The 23,580-nt window shown below is 39.6% G+C and overlaps 3 protein-coding genes across 4 annotated transcripts; 2 read left to right on the plus strand and 1 right to left on the minus strand.

Annotated features, from left to right (window-relative positions):
* The first annotated feature begins 1,489 nt into the window (after positions 1–1,489).
* On the plus strand, positions 1,490–6,015 carry LOC105393123. Of its 2 annotated transcripts, none has more exons than XM_038108098.2 (3): positions 1,490–1,920; positions 2,778–2,965; positions 4,785–6,015. In XM_038108098.2, exons 1-3 carry the CDS (start codon positions 1,878–1,880, stop codon positions 5,028–5,030), a joined length of 477 nt encoding a protein of 158 aa, XP_037964026.2. In that variant the 5' UTR covers positions 1,490–1,877; the 3' UTR covers positions 5,031–6,015. The 2 variants fall into 2 exon arrangements, with proteins under 2 accessions (XP_037964026.2, XP_037964032.2); XM_038108104.2 differs by having other exon boundaries at positions 2,778–2,959.
* A 429-nt stretch (positions 6,016–6,444) lies between these two features.
* Positions 6,445–7,799, minus strand: LOC105393124 (peptidyl-prolyl cis-trans isomerase). The gene is made up of 2 exons (XM_011564855.3): positions 7,618–7,799; positions 6,445–7,117 (listed from the first exon to the last, which is right to left on the minus strand). The coding sequence occupies exons 1-2, from the start codon at positions 7,684–7,686 to the stop codon at positions 6,689–6,691; spliced, it is 498 nt and encodes a 165-aa protein (XP_011563157.1). The 5' UTR covers positions 7,687–7,799; the 3' UTR covers positions 6,445–6,688.
* Positions 7,800–8,854: 1,055 nt separating this feature from the next.
* LOC105393125 (methylthioribose-1-phosphate isomerase) lies at positions 8,855–23,329 on the plus strand. Its single transcript, XM_048623029.1, has 9 exons — positions 8,855–9,018; positions 9,126–9,290; positions 9,762–9,860; positions 10,203–10,339; positions 10,673–10,881; positions 13,683–13,846; positions 14,697–14,805; positions 21,790–21,882; positions 22,245–23,329. Exons 2-9 carry the CDS (start codon positions 9,159–9,161, stop codon positions 22,358–22,360), a joined length of 1,059 nt encoding a protein of 352 aa, XP_048478986.1. The 5' UTR covers positions 8,855–9,018; positions 9,126–9,158; the 3' UTR covers positions 22,361–23,329.
* Positions 23,330–23,580: the final 251 nt, after the last annotated feature.

The raw sequence follows: 23,580 nt of genomic DNA on the forward strand, positions 1-23,580 counted from the left end.
ATGGTATATAATTTATGTAAACAGCTTAAATTACTTAACTGGCAACATAATTATAGGAGTTAAATTACTGATTCTCTTAACTTTTCTGTGCCACGTGCAGCCCGCACAAATAGCCAGACTGTGAGGACTGTGATTGATTCAAACTACTCGAATAGAATCTTTGCAAGTAAATACAAATAACGTTAGTCTCTTGACATATTATTATATATTTTGGATTTTTAGTTTGACTTAAAAACACTTCTATTATGTACCTAGGTATATGCTATGCTTAGGAATTGACGATAGCTAGGCATATAAGACATACCCATACGACTTAATTCACACTAAACATTAAGTGCTTAACGATCTTTTAACATCGTACATTTACCCGATCTGTGAAACTTGTAGTTGTCAGTACCTAAAATAAACCTGCACTTTATACTTACTTACATTATAAATTACGAATAATACTACGTTGTACAATGGTTCGGCGATCCCAAAACCCTATTATGTATGAAATTAGACCCTAGACGTTGTTAATCTGGATTACGGACGGTTGGCTCATAATAATGTGATACCTCCAACAGTGTATATAGGCTCTAATTATGGTTCTTTCAAGAGTACGTCCTGAGGATGATTCTTAACGAGCATATTAGTATCATATTTGAGAGGCTTGCGTACGTTGCTAGGTGCAGAAATTGCTTTGTCATTTATGTCTTACTTTATTTCGGGGCTACTAAAATGTTTGATATTATTTTTGGATTATATTGTGTATTTGAACTCTGGTCTACTACAAACATTCACGCTTGCACTACGAATAGCGCACAGGACATTATTTTAGTGAATACTCTACTCGCTAAAACGGAATATCATGGATTTATCGTAAAACTGAATATTCTCTCATTAAAGTTTTTATCTGTTTTATGTTAGTAATGTGGTCATGTTATGTTAGTAAGCTTCAACTCTAACAAAACAAAGCATGACCCAGTAAGTAAGTACATAAGTCTAAATCATAGACAAGTTTTGGACCTTAATTAATTTCAGTGAAGAGGGAGGGACAAAGGAAGGGTCCACTAATAACAATCAGGGGTGTACTTAACGTGTTGACCGCCGCCACTCGCCGTAATCTCAGACCTAAACACCAACTTTAGCGTAATAAAAATACCGATAACTAAAGGGCTTATCCATATACCTACATATCTGCAAGCGTGCTACATCGTAAGTATAGGTACCTATCATCAACTCATCATACAATGTGTAAAACTTTTCTCAAGACCACCCTCATAAAGAACTTTTTTTCGGTTTCTCTTACAATGTTTGATACTTACTATAGGTATGGAAGATAAAGAAAAAGTTTTATTTCCAACGGCATAAATATTTCTTTCTGAAAGTTTTTCAGTTTAAATTGTAGTTCATGTGGTTAATTTTTTTGGAAGCATACATTTTATTTTATCTTCTATACATAAATTTTATTAGTCTAGTACCTACTTGTTCCTTGGTTTTAATATTTTTTATTGTACATAATACTCTACCTAAATAAACATTATGTAAGTAAACTAAGTACCTTTAGAAGTTTAAATTTTATGAGTTGTTAACGTGCAGGCATAGGCTGTACTGTTGAGTAATCTCAGCATCCATAAAACGAAATATATATAATTAAATAAATTATATGTATAAAAAAAATGATCTACCATCGTTTTATTCAATGAAGTAGTACTCAATTAAAGTATTTTAAATAATTGCGATTTAAACTTAGTTTAACTATTATTGTTGTTCTTTGTTCGGCGTGGCGGGATGAGCGACGCGCGCGGGCTGCGGGGGCGCGGGGCGCGCGGGGGAGGCAACAGGTCGCGGGGATCGATACGGAGGCTGCCCTGCGCAGCGCCAGTGCCCTCACCATGCGCCGCCTGATACTGCTCTCGCTGACACTTCTGGCCCCAGGTACGTCACAACATCAAACAAACCCCAGCACCAGCCTCAAACAACCCACTAAACCATCAATACTCACGCAGACTTTAAGATAAGATGATAAGAAGTGATGTTCGGCCAAATACCGCAGTGCAAATCCCGAGCGGCCGCAAATGTCAAAGTCCTGATGTTGTCTATGGTCTGAGGAGCTAATGTTTTGGTTTCGATACGATGATGCAAATTCAGTTCCAGTAGTATCAGGTATGATTTAAGTTACTCTTTACTGTTTATTAACAATGACAATCGATACCTTTAAACTTTAGTCTCAACAGTAAACATTTACGCTAGTAGATAGTTAGCTAACATGTCAAGTGAATATCTATCAGCCACTAACTACATACTTACTGGTATTATTAAGAGCGTTATGTATGGACAATAATACTAATGAAACACTTTTTAACCGACTACATGTAGTAGTCGGTTAAAAAGTGATATTTTATTACGCTGATGCAATGAAATTGGTACCGGTAACTTTATGTTCTTGTGCCATCTGAATGATACAACTGTAAGTATACTTGTATAGACACATAATCCCTGCTTACCGGTGCCCGATGCAGAGAGCTACGTTAGAGAGCGATACAGCTAATTTCAGATAGACAGATTTAGCACGCCTAGATGTGTGAACCCACCAACTCGTAATGTTGGTCCAAGTTTATTGGGTACGTAATTTAGACCTTAAAGCAATATGCGCAAAGCACCATAGAATATTACAGGATATCATGCTTACCCTTATCACACACTGACCAACCAACCCCCATGGTTCCAGATCTGAACAAAACATGATACCTTACCCTTAGCATAAACTGACCCACCAACCGCCACGATTCCAGATGGCGAGTGCGACCTGCTCCGGGACAGCGTGCACGTGACGTCAGCAGCAGCGCGACCCACCAACGAGCTGTGGTGCTACAAGTGCCTGGCCGAAGACACGGATGACCGCGGCTGCGCGGACCTGCGCCACAACAACTCAGCGCTCATACACAAGTGCCACAACGACCGCCGAGTCTGCATGGTAAAGGTACGGGCGCAAACTGCACGGAAGATTTTGCTGGAAAGTCTCTCTTGCGGTTTACGCCTGATGTAAGAAGGTTAGGGTCAAACGGCCACAAGAGGGCTACTCTTGCTTTACGAAGTTTTGGAGAGCGGTCATGGAATAGAGTTGCAACAGCTGCATTCCTAAATATCGTTTTCGTAAAGCTAAAAAGTGACCTTACGGTGCCTTGCGGTGGAACTATCGATTGTCATTCGACAGGATGCAGATATGGATAGCATGATAATGTGGCCGGTTGACAACTAAAATATAGCACGACATCGACAGCGGTGGTCATTAAAGTCAACATTATTATAGGCAATCATCATTACCTACTGTTCACAGTTATTGGTATACTTATTATGTTGACTTACTTACTCAGACATTGTATATAGGGTGCTATTACCTACCCTGGCTTCATTATTGATACCTAGAAGCAAATTTGTAGTTTCGAGCGTTTCGAATCGAACTCGGAATTTATTTATTCATATGGAAGCGACCGCCAATATACCTAGTACTTACCTGTCATGGCTAACACCTCCCTTCAACGTTTCGTAATCATACCATAGGTATACTTAAATTATACCTAGGTAGGTATAGGTATGCCATCGTTATAAAAATATGATTATTTTTCGTGAATTTCCAAAATTGTACAACTTAAATTCTTCAGAATGACTTTCTGAGTCAATCCATTTCGCCTTACCATAACTAGGTACTTATCACGTTTGCAACACTCTAAAGAGGAACTATAGCTGGGCAATCTAGCTTGTGACTGACCATTCAAGTAGGAACAAATCTGTTAAGATAATAGAGGAAAAGCTTCCAATATGTACAATATACAATGTATCCTAATCCTAACTAATATTATAAATGTGAAAGTAACTGTGTCTGTCTTTCTTTCTGTCTGTCTGTCTGTCTGTCTGTTACTCTTTCACGCCAAAACTACTGAACGGATTTGAATGAAATTTGGCATACATATGGTCTAGACCCCGAGAAAAAACATAGGCTACTTTTTATCCCGGAATTCCCACGGGAAAACTTTTTAAGGCGAAGCGAAGCTCGCGGGAACAGCTAGTAGGCTATAAATTGTAGGTAGCTGTGGAGGACGGGGCACGAGTATGCTAGATACGTCATCTACCTTCAAGTCAGTCGTGCAATTTAGGTCATTCTAAATAGAGCCCTAGGTATCGATTAGGTACCTAAGTAAATACATTTTTAATCGTTAGGTGTCATACGTACAAAGTGGAAAACGAAATAGCTACCTAGGTTAAATTATTATAATGCCACCGAGAGCTTTAACAAAACGTAGCCTAAACACGAGTCTAATGCTATACTCATCAGGCATTGGGTAGGTTCCTATTATGGGCTTCCCCAAATGCTTGCATAAATAATCTCTCTTCTGCTTTCCTCATTTAACTATTTTTCAGTATCATTAGCTAATCAACCTCGTACCTATCGGAGGATGTTGGTACAGCGAGTTAGCGCGCGGGGACTCTAAGTAGGCACTCTCACTGTACCGTCTATCATCTATACTCTTGCAGTAGGAGCTTCAACGTTACTTATTTAGGTATTATAAGTATACACGGCAACGTTAAATGGTTGCAACCATTGGACGTTGCCGTGTGTACATGGAACTGATAATTTGATTCACCCAACTCAATCGTAGAGTACCTAACTTTGTACATCGGTATAAACGACATTGGCCAGTGAGGTCAAAATTCAGTTAGGATATACCATAATATGATTCAACACATCTAACATAATGCCCATTACCCAACCACTATTCTCATCAACTCCAAACCGGCAGGTGAAGCGGTTTTCCTACACCACTTCAACCGAGAACTCGACGACGGCGCTCAAGATGTGGGCTCTGGAGCGCAACTGCACGAAGCACTGTGAGCCCGGCTGCATCGTCATCGGGGAGCGCACCAAGCTGTACGCCTGCACCTCATGCTGTACCTCTTCACTGTGCAACTACGGGTCCCGCGCCCCCGCCCCGCGCGCCCTGCCCCTCCTCCCCCTCGCCCTCGCCGCCGCAACCGCCATCTTATGACATTAGACACATCCTGTAGTTAACTAACAAAGAGAACCTACCAACCAAACGCTTTATTTCAACTCTGGGAGTACGGTTCATTCGATATTCTTATTCGGACTTGTTCAATGGTAATTCTAGAGTAGACTATTCGCTCCTGCTTCCTCCGTTTAAATTACTTAGCTAATCATGCAAATAAGCATATCGTTTCCCTCTTTAGTAGATAGGTAGAGATACCCGCTTACCTAAGAACTTAACTACTAAATAATTGTGTTATAGATAGTAAATTTCAGTGTTTCATGAAATTGTATGTTGAATAAGTTACCTTTACCTATGTAGGTATGGTTTTTTATAGGTAAGTATATTATGTTTCATTTATTTCTCCCTTTTGAATGAGACTTAGCGTGGGACCAGGGTTGATGTTGTGTTAGTTAGGTAAAATTTAATTGATTTCACGCATTACAATAATTAAACTAGGTAAGTCAAGGTTTCAATGCAACTGGCACCACATTTCTCTAACTACCTAGGTATATTGAAAAACCTTAACTGACGTTGATATTTTTCTTTTTTATTACTTGTATGTTTTACTATACTAGCTTCATCAATTCATCATACAGTTAAGTAGTTATCAATAGGTACATTTGGTAGATAGGTACCTATAGGTTAGCTGTTATGGTATCAGGTAAAACTCACTTCCCACCTGCCGCATGTTTTAAGCTTTGAATAACCAAGTGATAAACAAAGACGTTGCTATACCGGAAAGTGATAACCAAAATAAAAAAAAGGATACATGAATATGTACAGGTCGTGCCCAGTTACAGTTTACTAAATACTTACTGCCACTGTTAATTTAAGTAGGTACCTATCAAATATTCATTTTCCATACTTTTAGGTAACGCACGCTGGTAGTCCCCTACCTAAAAGTAGCATTTGCGAGTACCTTTGTAATTTTAATATTTATTCGGCTGTAAATATTAGGTTATCGATAAATACATTTAATTTCAAACTTAACGTTGTCTTATCATTGCCATACCATCCATACGTAAATAACGTAAACGTTGTCCTTGCCGAGTGCCATTTTCAATAAATTAAGTGTTATCGACGTCTGTCTCTAGTAGTAAACTAATAGCTATTTGCATTTTTAAGGCGCTTAGACCTTTGCCATCTCCTACCTGTTAAGTTAAAGTAATAGGTACTGTGGCAATACTCCACATTTTGAACCGTTTACTTCACACCTCGTATGTAGGCAAGGTGAGTTAAGCTAACAATTATATGAATCATCATTCCGTCCATAAATGACCATCAGTAGGGTGACGACCATAACTACCAGTTTTTTATGTGACTGTAGGAAGCTTACTTATTAGATATTCATGACTAACGACCTCTCAAGGTCAACAAGTTCGAGGTTGTCTTAAATAAAATTGAAACAAGCAAGTTTATGTTATATAAGTTAATTTATTCTGAATAGACAATGCTCAGAAATAAATGCAATTCCTAATTAATGGTGACCTAAACTGCAGCTATAATTTCTTAAAATTATTAATTGGAATGACCCATAGATACATAGTAACTTTGCTTTTTTCTTTTCATTTTATGACTGGGAAGGTATATTTAATTAGGAGGACATTTTGGTAAACTTAATAATATTGTGTTACAAGTAGTGTAAATGTAGTTAAAATTTAAGAAAGCTGTCCGCAGTCCGCGATGACAACCTTCTTGGTGGGCTTGCCGGATTGGGAGCCGAGGGCCTCCACCTGCTTGACCACGTCCATGCCCTCCACGACGTTGCCGAACACGACGTGTCTGCCGTCCAGCCAGGTGGTCTTGACGGTGGTGATGAAGAACTGGGAGCCGTTGGTGTTGGGTCCAGCGTTGGCCATGGAGAGCACTCCGGGGCCGGTGTGCTTGAGGACGAAGTTCTCGTCCTGGAACTTCTCCCCGTAGATGGACTTGCCGCCGGTGCCGTTGTGGTTGGTGAAGTCGCCGCCCTGCAGCATGAAGTTGGGGATGACGCGGTGGAAGGTGGAGCCCTTGTAGCCGAAGCCCTTCTCGCCGGTGCACAGCGCGCGGAAGTTCTCGCACGTCTTGGGGGTCACGTCATTCCTCAGCTGAAACAAAAAAGCCAACGTTGAAGCCGCGAATGATAATGAGTCACAGGCTGTGCGAGTGTGTAACCACCTCAATAAAGTGCTCCGTCATGTCGTGTCTGTAAATAAACGTGTTTCAAAACAATTTTTGCGGGAACATTCCATTCAATGATTAAATGCAAATCTAACTTATTAATGAAATTAATGAATACGTGTGCTGGTTGTCTAATTAAATATAACCTACCTATAAATTTAACCTAAGGGATAGATAGGTATTAGTTACCTATAGAATAGGTATAAATAGCAAACCGAATAAACCCTACTAATTAAGGTAGGTAACCTAAAATAAACACTACATTATTACCCGTGTGAAGGTTATAATGATATCAATTAGACAATAATGAGATAATGCATCGTCGGCGTCGAGATCGAGATAAAGGTATAGCGTGGTTCGTACGTTATCACGCCGCCCAGCCGGCCGGGAACCATTCGAAGGTTATAATAATTTAAAAAACAATTACCTCAACAACAATGCGTCCCAAAGCTGAACCATCAGCGGTGACATCGAAGAATACTCGAGGTAATCCCATTTTGTGCTAGTTTTGAAACCACAGTCACAAGGCGCTTTCAAATGAAAACTACAATGGCGAAATGACGAGGGCGCAGCCGAACCGAAATGCCGGGCGGAAATGGAGTTGAACGATGAGCACATAGACAAGATAAACGTTTCCTTTCCGCTTAGGCCGTTTTAAAAGCATGCGGATTTTATCACGCAGGCGGCACTTTCCCGCGTCTTGCGTGCATATTCCACGTGTTACAATGTATAATTGTACGAAAGCATGCCGGGCAATCCCGCGTGCGTGATAAAATCCGCATGCTTTAATAGCATGCCTACCTGCTACTGACAACCTTATTAATGAAATAAAAGACCCTACTACTAAAAAATACATTACATTTATATATTTTTTTTATATTATAAATAATACGAACGATGGCTTTCCCGAAGTAAAGTACAAGAAGTATAAGTACAATAAGTACCTACGTAAAGTTACAAGAATGAAGGAAAATACAGTGCTCCAAAATTGATAATGCGCATAGAAATCTTTGACAGAGCGGTTGTTTTCGATTATGTGACACATGATATTGACTCCTATTTCTTTCAAAGAAGGTGCAAAATGCAAGTGTTTTTTTAGGCTCTTACGATTTAATGATTCGGGTGTGAAGATCTGCATGTGCATTATTAATTTTGGACAAGTGTAAGTACTTCTCTAAAGCTTCGTACAGACCGGGCCAACGAACGCCCAACAAACGCCAACGGTTATCCCAACGATGGATATTTATCATACATAATACAGGGCAGATTGCAGCAATGAAACCCATTCGTTGGCGTTCGTTGGGACGGTCTGTACGCAGCTTAACAAAAAGTACTCTACATACATTTTATAGTCGGTCAAATTCACTAGAAGTATACAAGGAGGCAAGCCTATACGAGAGTGCGTGGAGAGGCGCTTGGTCTTACTCCGTGTAACTGCCACGGCGAAGCATCATGTTTTTTTTCTCAGGCGAAGCATCGAAGCGAGTAGTATGGCGGAAACTTTAAATATTGAGTAATTTTCCTGAGCTTTCTTAAACCGGATGTCAATCTTACTCCGTGTGTTTACGATAAAGCTCATTATCATTCACCATTCATTCACTCATTCATTTCTGTTAATATTAATCTGTGATTTATTTAAAAAGTATTAATGTCAACGTCAACGAATATTTGCCAAAATTGCCAACCGATTGTCAAATTTGTCAACATGAAGTGTCGAACGAAATAGTTTTTGCAGTTTTTAACAACTTATATTTAAAGATTTATTTGTTCTTCCTTTATCAGTTAAATTTAGTTATTTAATATAAACTATATTCATTCTAGTTATCAGGTAGCTATACCCATAAATAATTTCTTAGGTTATGTTATAGGCTCTTTTTTACTCAGGTTAACTTATTTTGTACAACTTATGTATTGATGTGTTTCTTTTTGTTATAGCCTATTCCCAGTCCGTAACAGAACTCAACCACGATGAGTTTGGAGTCTATAAAGTATAAACGAGGGCATCTAGAAATTCTAGACCAGCTTCTGTTGCCTCTACAAACAAGATATGTCACAATTAAAGGTGTAGAAGATGGTTGGAAAGTTATAAATAAAATGCAGGTGAGTCGGTATGGCGTAACGTCACTAAATGTGTACTTACCTGTCTCTTGATCAAGTTTTTCTATTTGGTTTACTTTTTGATTGAAGTATAATACAAGTAAGTACCTACATGATATTTTGAATAGTTAGTTTCAGCCAAATAAGAAGTAGTTTTATATTTAGTAAAGTTATCTAGAACTTTACAAAAAAAACTACTTCTTATTTGGCTCAACATGATTTGTGTCATGACAACTGGGAACAAGCAATGGACTGCACGGTGCGAAATGACCCTCATATATGCAGTTTTGACTGTTAGGAGATGTGTGTGCACAAAGTTTCCATTCACCCAGAAGCAGCCACTTAGGTACAACCCTAAACACATACAAACTGTTAAGTAGTCTTCATATTTTACTTTATAAATTTCAAATCCTAAAACAAAGAGTTTTTAGATGTTGGTGTGTGTGATGTCTTATTATAGATAACTTGTTTCAGGTCAGGGGGGCGCCTGCGATAGCAATAGTTGGCTGTTTATCTCTAGCTGTGGAGCTACTCAACGACAATTCTTCAGATAAGAAGATTATGCGGCAAGAGGTATTGCCATAATATCAGTTTTGGTTTATTGTTCCGGATTGCTTATTAAAAAAACAAATGTTGGCCCTGAACTATTGTTCAGAATGAATAGGATAGATCTGATTCTTATTAAGCAATTCATTATGCAACAAATAACTACTGTTAAATTGCTTTTGTTCACTTGAAAACACTGGAAAAAAAACAGATTTTACATAAGTCATAATTTTATCAAATGAGTTAAGCTGAATAATTATAACCTTATAACAATAATCATGATACCAATATTATATAATTATTGTGAGATAAAGATGAAATATGATTTAGGTATATGATCTAAGTTTCAATTCATCTGTTCCATTCCAGATTGAAGGCAAGCTAAATTATCTGGTCTCAGCACGACCAACAGCTGTTAACATAAAGTTGGCAACTGATGATCTTATAAATTTAGCAAACACTTTGAGTGCCGACGAAAATGTTACTCCTAATGATTTTAAGGAGAGGTTGGTAAGAAATGTGTTACTCAAACTAGAAAGTCAATTGATTTCTCATTCAATTAAATGTCTTATCTCATTGCAGTACATTTCAAAATTATAAGTTGATGCTAGCTTGTGAAACATGATGCAAAGATTTAATGAACCACATTATTGTCTGCCAAAAACAGCTTATCAGTTTTAATCTTATCTACTTAATAATGAAATTATGTACTATGGTTTATATCTTGTAATTATTCAAAGACATGCATTATCAAGATGTAATTAATAGATGTCTTTATTGGCGAAGAAAAGAAATATAGTTTTAAAAAAAGCTAACACATTTAAACAATCCTTTTACAGATTCATAAGCAGTATAGAGGGTATGTTAACCAAAGACATAGAAGACAATAAGGCGATTGGTCGGTATGGCTGTGAGACTATTCTGAAGCAGCTGGACGGTGATGGTCAAGTGCGAATCCTCACTCACTGCAACACGGGCTCACTGGCCACCGCTGGCTACGGGACTGCTTTAGGAGTCATTAGGTCCTTACATGAGAGTAAAAGACTGGGTAAGTTATGTACTTACATCATAGTAAAGTAAAATATGAGTGAATTTGTAGTTAGGTATGTAGGTATACTGTAACTTCCAAAGGTTACTACTAAAACTGGTATTGGCTTCCATATCAATTGTTTTATGTGCTCCAGTACAAGAGTACATAATACTCCTACATGATAGTGATAATCCTTATGTAATAATACTTTGCACAAAGCTATTTGACACCTCGCTAATCTTATCAGATGGTACAGGCATATATTAAACCGATAGCTTTTTGTTATAGGAATGTCTGACGTAAGCCATATCCTATAACAAAAAATAGCCAGTTATAAAGATACATTACAGATAGCAAAGGTGCAGAGTAAGACAACCACATTATCTCGGCGTTTCGATGTTTCCAAACTCCAGAATCCTGACAGGAAGCATGAATTTAGTGTGGAATTACACAACCAGTACCACACGCAGAGGGTTGAAGAAGCTTCAGTGGAGGAACAGTGGAGCGCTGTTAAAGGTGTACTGCTCAATTGCTGCGAAATGTTCTTAGGCCACAGTAACCCGCAGAAGAAGGAATGGATATCCGCTGAAACATGGAATAAAATATTACACCGAAAATCCATCAAAGAGAAACTTAATGCGGAAAACGACCAGAACATCAAAGAGATCCTTGCCTATGAATATTTTGTATGTGAAAGCGACATAAAACGCAGTGCTAAGAGGGACAAACGAGTGAGAGCTGCGTCGATAGCCCGAAGAGCGGAACTGGCGGCGCACGCAGGACACACCAGAGAGCTGTACCGTGCCGGAAGAGAGCTTTGCAATAAACCACCGACAACGCGGCCAGTAGTAGACAAAGCAGGAAAGGTGCTCACTACGCTGGAAGAACAATTGCGCAGATGGCATGAGCACTTCAACGAGGTCTTCCACACTCTGGACAATGAAGCCGCAGCAGAGGCTGACAGCGATGTCGACCTAGAATGTAATGTTCTAGACATCAAAGTTGATCCTCCGGACAAGGCTGAAATTGCACGTGCCATCAATGGCCTAAAGTGTGGTAAAGCTCCTGGAAATGATGGCATCCCAGTGGAAGCATTAAAGGCAAACGTGGACGTAACAGCTGATATACTGTTGCCCCTGATGACAGCGGTCTGGGAAACGGGCCAAATACCTGACAGCTGGAAGGAGGGCATTATAATTAAGCTACCGAAGAAAGGTGACCTGTCCCAATGTTCCAACTGGCGAGGAATCAACCTGTTGCCGGTGTGCTCCAAGATTCTGAGCAAAGTCCTGCTAGACAGAATGAGAAGCGCAGTTGACTACACGCTGAGGGACGAACAGAGTGGATTCAGAGCGGGGCGATCTTGCACCGACCAGATCAACGTACTGCGAGTGATTCTGGAGCAGTGCAATGAAATGCGGAAAGAACTCTATACTCTGTTCGTAGACTTCGAAAAAGCTTTCGATCGGGTGAAATGGTCTAGCATTTGGCGAATCCTTAGGCGAAGAGGTATACCGGCCAAGGTTATACAAATAATCAAATGCCTTTATGAGGGTTCCTCTTGCCGAGTGATGCACAAAGGCCAACTAACAGAACCGATAACAGTCACTGCCGGAGTCAAACAGGGCTGTTTGCTGTCCCCGCTTCTCTTTCTTGTAGTCTTGGATGACGTGATGCGCAGAGTGAGTAGTAAAGAAGAGAGGGGACTACAATGGTTGCAGGATAAGACCCTCGAAGACATAGACTTCGCCGACGATCTCTGCTTACTCGCGACATCTCGTGACGATCTTCAGTCCAAGACCGATGACCTCGCAAACGTTGCTGCTGAGGAAGGCCTGCGCATCAACTGTAGCAAGACCAAAGATATGCGCCTAAATACCTCCGATTCAGCCCCCATATATGTGAACGGCGACGTTGTCGAACAAGTGCAGCGTTTTACCTACCTGGGGAGCGTCGTGGACCCACTGGGCGGAGCGGAGGCGGATGTAGAAGCACGCATCAACAAAGCCCGAGCTGCATATGCGCAACTGAAGCCTGTTTGGACGTCTCGCATCATCACTCGGCGTACCAAGATCAGAGTTTTTAACTCCAATGTCAAGTCAGTCCTCCTGTACGGGTGCGAGACATGGCTCGTTAAGAATGAAGTAACCAGTAGACTTCAGGTGTTCGTGAACAAATGTCTGAGGCGCATACTGGGGATCTACTGGCCACGAACCATATCTAACGCAAGACTGTGGAAGATGACTGACCAGACACCCATTGACAAGGAGATCCTACTCAGGAAATGGCGCTGGATTGGGCATGTGCTGCGGAGACCAGACAATCACCTGTCCAAACAAGGGTTGAAATGGCAAGCGAAGGGGAAGAGAAGGCCGGGCCGCCCCCGTACCACCTGGAGGCGGTCAGTTGAAAAGGAGGCTGCATCAGCTGGTCTCGGCTGGGACGACCTGGAAGCGGCCGCGCAGGATCGGGAGAAGTGGAAATCCTTTCTTCGAGCCCTATGTCCCTGATGAGGGATAAGAGGATTTCATCATCATCATCATAAAGATACATACGTATACAAATCAAATATTATGTACTGTCAGTTCAGTTTCTTTCGTTTGTCGGTCCATCCGTATACCAATGCTATCAATGTTTACAAATATATGCCCATGCCCTGCACCGCATACATGTGCGTCTGCATTTGCGTTTGATTCATGGTATAAATCTCCTACAGCCCTTTTCAGGGTCCTATCCATGAGACTACTTATCTATTACCAAATTTTCATATAGAATAAATTTAGGCCTATGCTTATTTATGCATGCCATGTCATCCGCAGAGCACGTGTACTGCACGGAGACGCGTCCCTACAACCAGGGCGCGCGGCTCACGGCATACGAGCTGCTGCACGAGCGAGTCCCCGCCACGCTGGTGGTGGACAGCATGGTCGCCGCGCTGATGGCCACGCGCAGGGTCGACGCCGTCGTCGTGGGCGCGGATAGGGTGAGTGTAGTCATAGTGGACGAGGACCTGCAACTGGGGCGCCTGCCTGTTCTATATCTATATAGGTACTTGGGTAGCTTCGTTTTGCCTAAAAAGAAATGCCACATTATGTTAATCCAGGGTATCAACATCAAGTCTACCAAATTGCTCGTGAAAGAGTTGAAATAATCACAGCGACCGACAGGACTTCGACGCGACGTTAGCGTCATCATCATTGTCAGGCCTAATCGTCCATTGCTGAGTGTGGGAGCCCAAGGAGCCCCGCAATATTCTTTTCCCGGCCTCCCTCATGTAGCCACTACTGGCCACCTATCTAAGGCCAGAAACTCAGGACTGTTTAGAATTACGACCTTAGCAAATATCACTATTAAGACAAATATCACTATTTCTGTGTGGTACATGTCGCATGACGAAATGCTGGCTAATTATAGCATTTCCAATCCCACGTTCTTTGACAAGTTCAGTGATTTAGTATGTTATTACATGTTTCAAAATAACAGCATCATAAATTTACATTCATGCACATGGTAATCATAATTTATGCATTACCTAGACGTATGTTATTATTCCTTGTCTAATTTATTTTAGTAGAAAGTCAACCAGAAGCATTCCAGTCTTATTACCATAAGTCTTTCATTGGAAAATGAGGAAACCAAATACTAATACTGGAACTAATATTTGGTACCTATCGATACCATAATTATAGTATAAACTGCAGAGCTATAGTTTCCTAAACTTATCACGACCAGCGTACAACAATATTAAATACCAATTTCCACTTTTTAAAACCAAACCCAACTTCACCATCACAAAAACCCCACTCTAACAAAAAAACCCTATAAATTTCCAGGTGGCCTCAAACGGAGACACGGCTAACAAGATCGGCACGTACCAGATCGCGATCCTGGCCAAGTACCACGAGGTGCCGTTCTACGTGGCGGCGCCGCTCACCTCCATAGGTATTCCTTTTTTTTGTTTATTTTTTATTAAAACACTTTTTTTATGTATGCAAATGCACAGTGTAAGTAGAAGTTACAAGAAAACATTACAAGTATTGTACGTTTAGGCGGACTTATCGCATAAACGCGATTTCTTCCAGTCAACCTTTATGGTGTGGAAATATAAGTAGGAAATATAAATATAATATACTGTTTAAATTAAAATTACAGTATACACAAAAACAATTCAGTGTTAAATAAACATACCTATCTAACTACCTACTGTGGGACACAAAAATAAAAACTTGTAGATTTTATATCAGAACTGTATTTTAGCATCAAGACAAGTACAATATTCTATAGATCAAGATCAAGTACAATATTCAGAGCGACCTTACTTGTCAAGCGTCGGAACCGAACTGACGCTCACAGCTTCTACGCCCAGTATTTATACTAAACGGCCGTACTGCGGCCGGGTGCGAGTTATTATAGAAGCTGTGTGCGTTTGTCCGGTTCTAGCTTGTTTAATGATTACATTTGAATTATTATAACAGTATTAAATACTAATGAGTGGCACTATGTCCACGTGTTACACATATGATAAAATTATACTAATAACAAGTGAAACAAGGTAATTATGATTACAAAATATGATCAATGGAATAGAAAGTCTAACAACTCGGCCATCCAACCTTATTACACGTCCTCGTGTTGATAATACAATTCTTTAATAATCAATCAACTTTCTTATATTATAACCTAATTATTAAAGCTATACCTGTGTTATTAAAATATAATTTGCTATATCTATAATTTATAAATCATTGATCTTATTGCAAATTTCATAAGTAAACATGACATTATTATTTTCTTGATTATGTACATAAAGACCCAAAAATTATTATATTGATCTAAGCTTAAAACTACACATAGAATTGCTGAAACGTTTGAGTAGATTAGTAATTATTAAATTTTAATTAATGTAGACAAGAATCGAGTCATCTGATAAGAGGGCCTCTGTAAGACAGCTCTCATCGACTTTTCTTGCAAATGAATGCCAATAAGTGTTTTAGGGATCTAGTCACCTGACAAGAGGATCTCTGTGAGATAACTCTTGCTGACTTTTTCCCCGTCAATTTGTCAATCTGTGTTCAGGGTTCAAGTCACCTGACAAGGGGATCTCTGTGAGACAGCCCTTATCGACTATCACCCATAACACTCTAAGTTTATTATTAATTATAAAGGTTTAGTTACTGTACCAATTTATCTGTTTTGTTTTTCATTTATATGTATCTATAAATTTATACTTATTCAACATCGGATGAATGGTCTGGAGATAGATGGGGTCTCTGGAAATTCAACCAAGGTTTCATTTTATCTATGGCAATTACTGCATTATAGGATCTGTTATTTTTTCGAGTTATAGGAGTATCTTCTACAACGTATCTGTCGTTTCCAAGAATTTTTGTAATGCGATACGGACCCTGAAACCTAGGAATTAATTTTTTGCTTTGTCCTGTGCAAGGGACGTCTCGCTCAATTGTTACCAATTCGCCAACGGCAAAGTGTTTTGGGGGTTTAGTTTTCTTGTCATAGTAATTTTTTTGTTTTTCCTGGTATTTGTTTATATATGTGTCTATTTCTGTACGTATATCCTGTAATGGTATTGGATTATTCATTCCGGGGGTGTCGAGGTAAGATTTTATTATGTTGTCGTTGCGATTGTTAAGATTTAGACCAAACAGAGCCTCGGATGGTGTACGACCTATGCCTTTATTATGTGTATTATTTAGGGCCCATTGAACGTCGGGCACAAAAGTATCCCATTTATTTTCATCAGCACCAATGCATTTGGCAGTGAGCGAGTCCAAGAGTGTTCGGTTGTACCGCTCTACCTGTCCGTTAGCTCTTGGAGTCGCTACTGCATTCAGAATATGTTTAATTCCGGAATCAGTCATGAACTTTTTAAATGCTGCACTTGTGAAGCAGCTTCCGCGGTCTGATATCAGCCTTTTGGGCACCCCGAATATACTAAAATATTCCTTTAATTTGTTAATGACTATAGCGGCATTGGTGCTCGAAACTGGCTTTAGTACGATAAATTTAGTATAAGCTTCTATTATCACCAAAATATGGGTGTTACCTTTAGTACTTTTGACAAAAGGCCCGACATGATCGATGTGTAAAGTTTCAAACGGGTTATTATTTTTTTCAATCGTATGTAGTGGGGGTTTAAGATTGGAACCCGATTTAGCGTATGAGCATTCCAAACACGATTCGACGTATTTTTTAACAAACGGTCTCATTTTAGGGAACCAGTAAGAGTCTTGTATCCGTTTTAACGTCTTTTCGAACGCAAAATGTCCTAAATCATCATGATTCTGTTTTAATATTTGCCATCTCACCCCTTTAGGTACTACCCATCTATTCCCTTGGTCAGTAATTCTGTATAGTTTACTATCATTTATTGCGAAATTTGATTTAATATCCGTTACATCTTTAGGGTCGGGGCCTTGCAAAATTGATATAATTTTTTGTATTTCCGAGTCATTTTGCTGGACCGTCGTTATCCAATCAGCTTCTGTCACTTCCATCACCAAAGCTAGTCTATCTTTCTCAGTATAACCGGAAGGGTCTGGGTTTCTACTTAAAGCATCCACATGAGCCATGGTCGTACCAGGTTTATATTTAACTGTGAAGTTAAACTCCTGCAACTCAATCCACCACCGAGCCACACGTGGTATCAGGTCCTTTTTTAAGAAAGTAGCTCTTAAGGAGTTACAGTCAGTAAATATAGTAAACTGTATGCCAATTAAATACACTCTGAACCGTTGGACTGATACGACCACGGCTAATGTTTCTAGCTCATAAGCCGTCATGTGCTGTTCGTGTGTTGTTGTCTGTCGACTGAAATAAGCAATTGGACGGAGATTTCCCTGTTTGTCACGTTGCATAAGGATGCCAGCTATCCCTAATTTGCTGGCATCGGTATTTAACTCTGTGTCTAGAGAGGGGTCATATAGAGCAAGGGTTGGTTTATTGGTGAGTATTTCCTTTAGTTTTTGGAAGGATTGTTCTTGTTGTTCTCCCCATACCCAATCAGAGTCCTTTTTTAATAACCCAGTAAGGGGTCTAGCAATAAGGGCAAAATTTTGCACAAATCGTCTAAAAAAACTACATAATCCTATAAACTGCCTAACCGTGTGTTGGTCCTTTGGTGTTGGAAAACTAGTCACTGCTTGGATCTTACTATCTCCCGGTCTTATACCATCCTTGCTTAGCTCGAAACCTAAGTAATTTATTTTTTTGTAAAAGAAACAACATTTTTCTAGATTTAATGTTAGCCCCGCATCCTGTAACAACTCTAAAACTGATTCAAGCCTACTCATGCCTTCGTCTAATGTTTTTGATGGTATAATTATATCATCCATGTAAGCCGATGCAACGTTATGCCCTAAGACTTGATTTATAAGTCGCATGAAAACTGCTGGCGCATTAACTAACCCGAGTGGCATTCGAGTAAACTCAAAATGTCCGTCAGGCGTCACGAAAGCTGTTTTGTGGCGATCTTCTTCACGAATAGGGATCTGATAATAGCCTGACGCTAGATCAAGTGTTGTGTAGTATTCGTTACCGGCTAGCTCATCTATTTTATCGTCTATCCGGGGCAAAGGATAGTTTTCTTTTACCGTCTTTTGATTTAATGCCCTGTAATCCACGCAAAGACGAGTTTTACCATTCTTTTTTTTAACTAGAACGATGGGACTTGAGTAATTCGAGTTTGATGGTCTTATTATAGAGCTATCTTCAAGTTCTTGAATCATGTCACGCACTTTTTATCGTTCATGGATAGATAATCTGTATGGTCTATAAACTACTGGGGTGTCATCTTTTAATTTTATACACATCTCTGTCTTGTTAGTCACGCCTAGTTCTTGCAAGTTGAGGGCAAAGCATTTTCGATTAGCGTTTAGAAGTTCTAAAAGTTTTAATACATCATGTTCGTCTAATGACTCTTCTGTATTTACGTCCTTACGGTCAATAGGTTTTAAATCATCAACTGTTGAGAGTGACCGGATGTTAACTGTTGTCAAATCATTAATTGGTTCTTGGACAGCAGGAGTGCATTGCGCAATGATCTGGTCTTTTTCCACCGGAAATGGTTTAGCCGTAAGACCCTTTAGAAGTATAAAACCATGGCCATTTTCCAAAGAAAACAATCCCTGAACCAAATAATGATCTCCGCCTATTTTGTACCTTGTTGTACCGTCTATATACACATCGCCAGTAAAACTCGGGGATGACTTTACTTCAACTATTGTTAATCCATCTATATTTATTTGTTTGCTACTCGTAAGATTAATTTTAAGGGTTTTAGAACCCTTTTTCATGATTTTTAGATTGTTTGAATCTTTTTGGAAAATTATGTGTGGTTGTTCAGTAAATGACTGTCCTATTAATAGGGGGGTGTCCATCACGGTGTCGGGTACAATAAATACTTCAACCATGGCGTTTATTCCATCAATCTCTATGTCCAGAATACTTTTACCTACAGCTTTTATAAGACTTTGCCCAAAACCCTTTAAGACCGGTAAATAACAATTTCTGTCCCAATTTGTGTCGATATTATTAATCTCAGATTCTTTTATCATGGTTGCATTACTACCAAAATCTATGAAGCATGGTTTAGTAATTCCATTTATTTTTGCATTTTTGAAGTATTTTTTGTCGCCAGAATTATCAGCCGTAATATTGAGGACAGATTTAGGTTTAGGGGTACGACATTTATCGGCCGTATGACCAGTTTTCGAACAATTATTACATATCATGGGGTTTTTAGGACAATTGGATTTAAAGTGACCTATCTCTTTGCAACCGTGACATCTTGGTGGATCTTTTGCACCAGTTGACTCTATTTTAGTGCTAAACGTTTTGTTTTTCTGTGTATTACTGGAAAAATTAGGCCTAAGGGATTTTGTATTTCTTAGATAGCACAAAAGTTTATCTTGTGATTCGAACTGTGCCGCTTCAGCACCTAATCTAATGTTACGATCATCGATACCAAAAACAATACATTCTATTGCATTTTTACCCGATATTCCGCAACGATTAAGTAATGCGATCTTCTCATAGAAATAGTCCTCTAAGGAGTCGCCAAATTTTGCCCGTTTGGCAAGCATCGTCGTTAATTTTTGTCCGTAGTTTTCGTTACTTGGAAAGGCAGTTTTCAGTTTAGTTTGCCATTCTGGCCATGTAAACAGCAAGGAATCTAAACCCTCATACCATTTTTTTTCAACCCCCTTTAATTTTGGTAACGCGAAATATGTGGTTTCCTTCTGAGTCCAGTTAAAGATTATTGCACATTCGTTTACTTTATGAAGCCACGTTTCAATTGTTTGTTCAGGACGAGAAGGATCGAAATCAGGTATTGAGTTTTGCGCGGAGGGGGTTTGAATTCTGTCTGTAGTGTTGGTGTTTTTAAGTACTTGTAATGCCTCTACTAGCTTATTAATATCCATGTTATTGTTATTAGTTAAAACATTGTCTATGTTACCCGGTTGATGCGAGCTGGTGCGCTGCTGCCTGGAGCTGGAGCTCCGCTGCTTGGAGAGAGAGCGCCGCTGCCTGGAGCGAGAGCGCCGCTGCTTGGAGCGAGAGCGCCGCTGCTTGGAGCGAGAGCGCCGCTGCTTGGAGCGGGAGCGCCTCAGGCTGGAGCTCCGCTGCCTGGAGCTGGAGCTCCGTTGCCTGGAGCTGGAGCGCCTTCGGCTGGAGCCGGAGTGCTGCTGTCTGGAGCGACCCTCTCTGGACCGGGGGCGTCGCCGCCTGGAGCCGGAGCGCCGCTGCCTGGAGCGGGAGCGTCGTGGCCCGGAGTCAATGCGCTGCTGCATGGACCCAGTGTGCCGCTGCCTGGAGTGTGGGCTGCGACTTCGACCCTGCAGCCGCGATGGAGTACACAATTTGCGTTCCATAGTGCGGCTCAAAATAATAAAAAAAAAACAAATGTTAATTATCTTATATAATAAATCATAAAATGACAGTTGTGATGAAGTATTTAATAAATCAGTAAACTTCTTTGACTTTTATTGAAGGAATCAAACCCCGTAATTTTATGATAATTGCAAAATGAGATAAAATGTTAAGCCAGTAATAGAGAAAAATAAAGCAACCACCTGGTCTACATGGCGTTATGCAGGCATAATAGGCATGGTAACAGATTTATAGCAATGATTAGCAATAACAAGCACTTAGCAACATGTTAATGGTTCGCACAGGAATTGAACCCGATATCTCTGAGTGAAACAAGAAGTTCCCACCAGAATACATATTTTATCACACAATAAAAGGAGAAAAATAAAAAATAAAATTCAATACACTATCCTGGGTTTCAACAAAAGAAATAATTGAGCGTCTTACTCTTTTTTTCCTTATGTTGTGCTGGGTAGCCACTGACAACACTTCCTGGTTAAAATCAGTGTTATCTCCACTTCTGATTTGTGGGACACAAAAATAAAAACTTGTAGATTTTATATCAGAACTGTATTTTAGCATCAAGACAAGTACAATATTCTATAGATCAAGATCAAGTACAATATTCAGAGCGACCTTACTTGTCAAGCGTCGGAACCGAACTGACGCTCACAGCTTCTACGCCCAGTATTTATACTAAACGGCCGTACTGCGGCCGGGTGCGAGTTATTATAGAAGCTGTGTGCGTTTGTCCGGTTCTAGCTTGTTTAATGATTACATTTGAATTATTATAACAGTATTAAATACTAATGAGTGGCACTATGTCCACGTGTTACACATATGATAAAATTATACTAATAACAAGTGAAACAAGGTAATTATGATTACAAAATATGATCAATGGAATAGAAAGTCTAACACTACTTTGTTCTGTGTGCTAGGTGTTTGTGTTTTATTTGTGTTTAAATTGTATTTCTGTGTATATGGTGTATTTGTGCAGTTCTAAATAAGTTTTATTATTTCTTTCTTTCTTTCCAGACATGTCCCTGGTGTCCGGGGACAGGATCAAGATCGAAGTGAGGCCGGAGCGAGAGATGACGCATATCGGGGAGCACAGGATAGCCGCGCCGGGTACGTGGATTCTTGATTATTATTAATGCTGTAAATAGTGGAATGATAGAAAAATTGCGGTTGTGAACATGAGAGTGACTTGGTGATAGAGCGAGAAAGAAGACAGATGTTTGTTTTCTATAGGTAGACTAAAAAGTCAGAGGGCGCGGCCAGGCGCCCATTGCAATTAGTACCTACGAAGGCTACCACTATTACTATTACCATTATTACTATAAGGGTAATGTGATAAGGATCGCAACACCTTAAGAAAAAAGGGTCACTATGGAATCGAGGCCCAGAACTATTCACCGACCAAAGCATGTTATAATTGCACAAATATTATATTATACTTACTGATAAACAATTTTCTATCTCATTTCCAGGCATCAACTGCTGGAATCCCGCGTTCGACGTGACGCCGGCCAGCCTCATCACGGGAATCATTACGGAAAAAGGAGTTTTCGCCCCAAATAAGTTAAAAGAACTAGTCCCAGAATAACGATTCAACGACGTATGTTCCTAAAATGCCTTAGGCTAGAGCTTTATAATATTTTGTGAGCGACAAATACTGAGGGGTCACTCTATAATGACGAAAAACGAAGTTTCGCAGCGCTGCTGCGCGGGCCACGACTCTATATCTTTGTAGTAAACGTGCTGATTGCGAGCTAAACGTGCTCGTTCGTTCGTTTTTCGTCAGTATAGTGTAACCCTCCTGCAGCGGACACAAATTTATATTGGTGCTAAGTCTTATTTAAACAAGCTAGTAGTATCGAGCGACTTCCAAAAGCAACTTACACACAAACTTACATACACTAGATAATTTACAGCTGAAGCTGTCTATTTTAATGCTTATTTTAGTAATGGAATTCAGTTATATGTCATATTCTAGAACCAATTATCCATCTGATTTTGTCTTTATCATTCTATGTACCTCTTAGTATAGTATATCATCGATGTTAATAACATTTATATAGGTATTATGTATTTGTTTTGCATGTGACTCATGGGAAGGCCTATTCTAAATAAGAGTTTACTGACTATTCAATTTCAAATTTTAACATGTGTGGTGCAATGCCAGAGTGTCGCCATCTAGCGGCTCTCTTGCGGTTAAAGCGTCATCTTGCAACGTCCATTCCCCCCTGTTAAAGTTAACAGTCATTTGTTCTGGAATACGACAGTCATTATTTTATAATTTTGCCCCTAATTTTTAAGCAAGCATAGTGTAAAACACAATTTGCCACCTAAACACATACAATAGAACACATACATTCTTGAAAGTATTTTATTCTAAGTTATTACCTTTAAATTCTTCCTTGATTGTTCCAATAAACTTGAGAAGTTATTTCGTATACGCATTGCTCAAATATGATAAATTAATACAATATACACATATTTATGTACTGTTTAGTACCTACATTTTGATATAGTATTGTCAAACATGTAAAATAAATATTTTGTATGGCTAATACTTGGAAGTTTTCATTTCACCTGAAACACAAACCTACCAGCAACACATCATAGATGGCCTACTCCGAGTTTATGAGCACGTAGATCTCGACTAATACTACTCGAACTATTTACGCTAAGGAGCGTCATCATCATGACCCTAACTAAGGACCCGGACAATGAGTATACAACCACTACGTGGACCCAAATCGTAATGATCATGGATCCCACAAAATAATTAATAATGTATGTAAACCAACGCGGGTCCGGCTC

This window comes from Plutella xylostella, chromosome 9, assembly GCF_932276165.1.
Source record: "Plutella xylostella chromosome 9, ilPluXylo3.1, whole genome shotgun sequence".
Classification (NCBI taxonomy): Eukaryota; Metazoa; Arthropoda; class Insecta; order Lepidoptera; family Plutellidae; genus Plutella; species Plutella xylostella.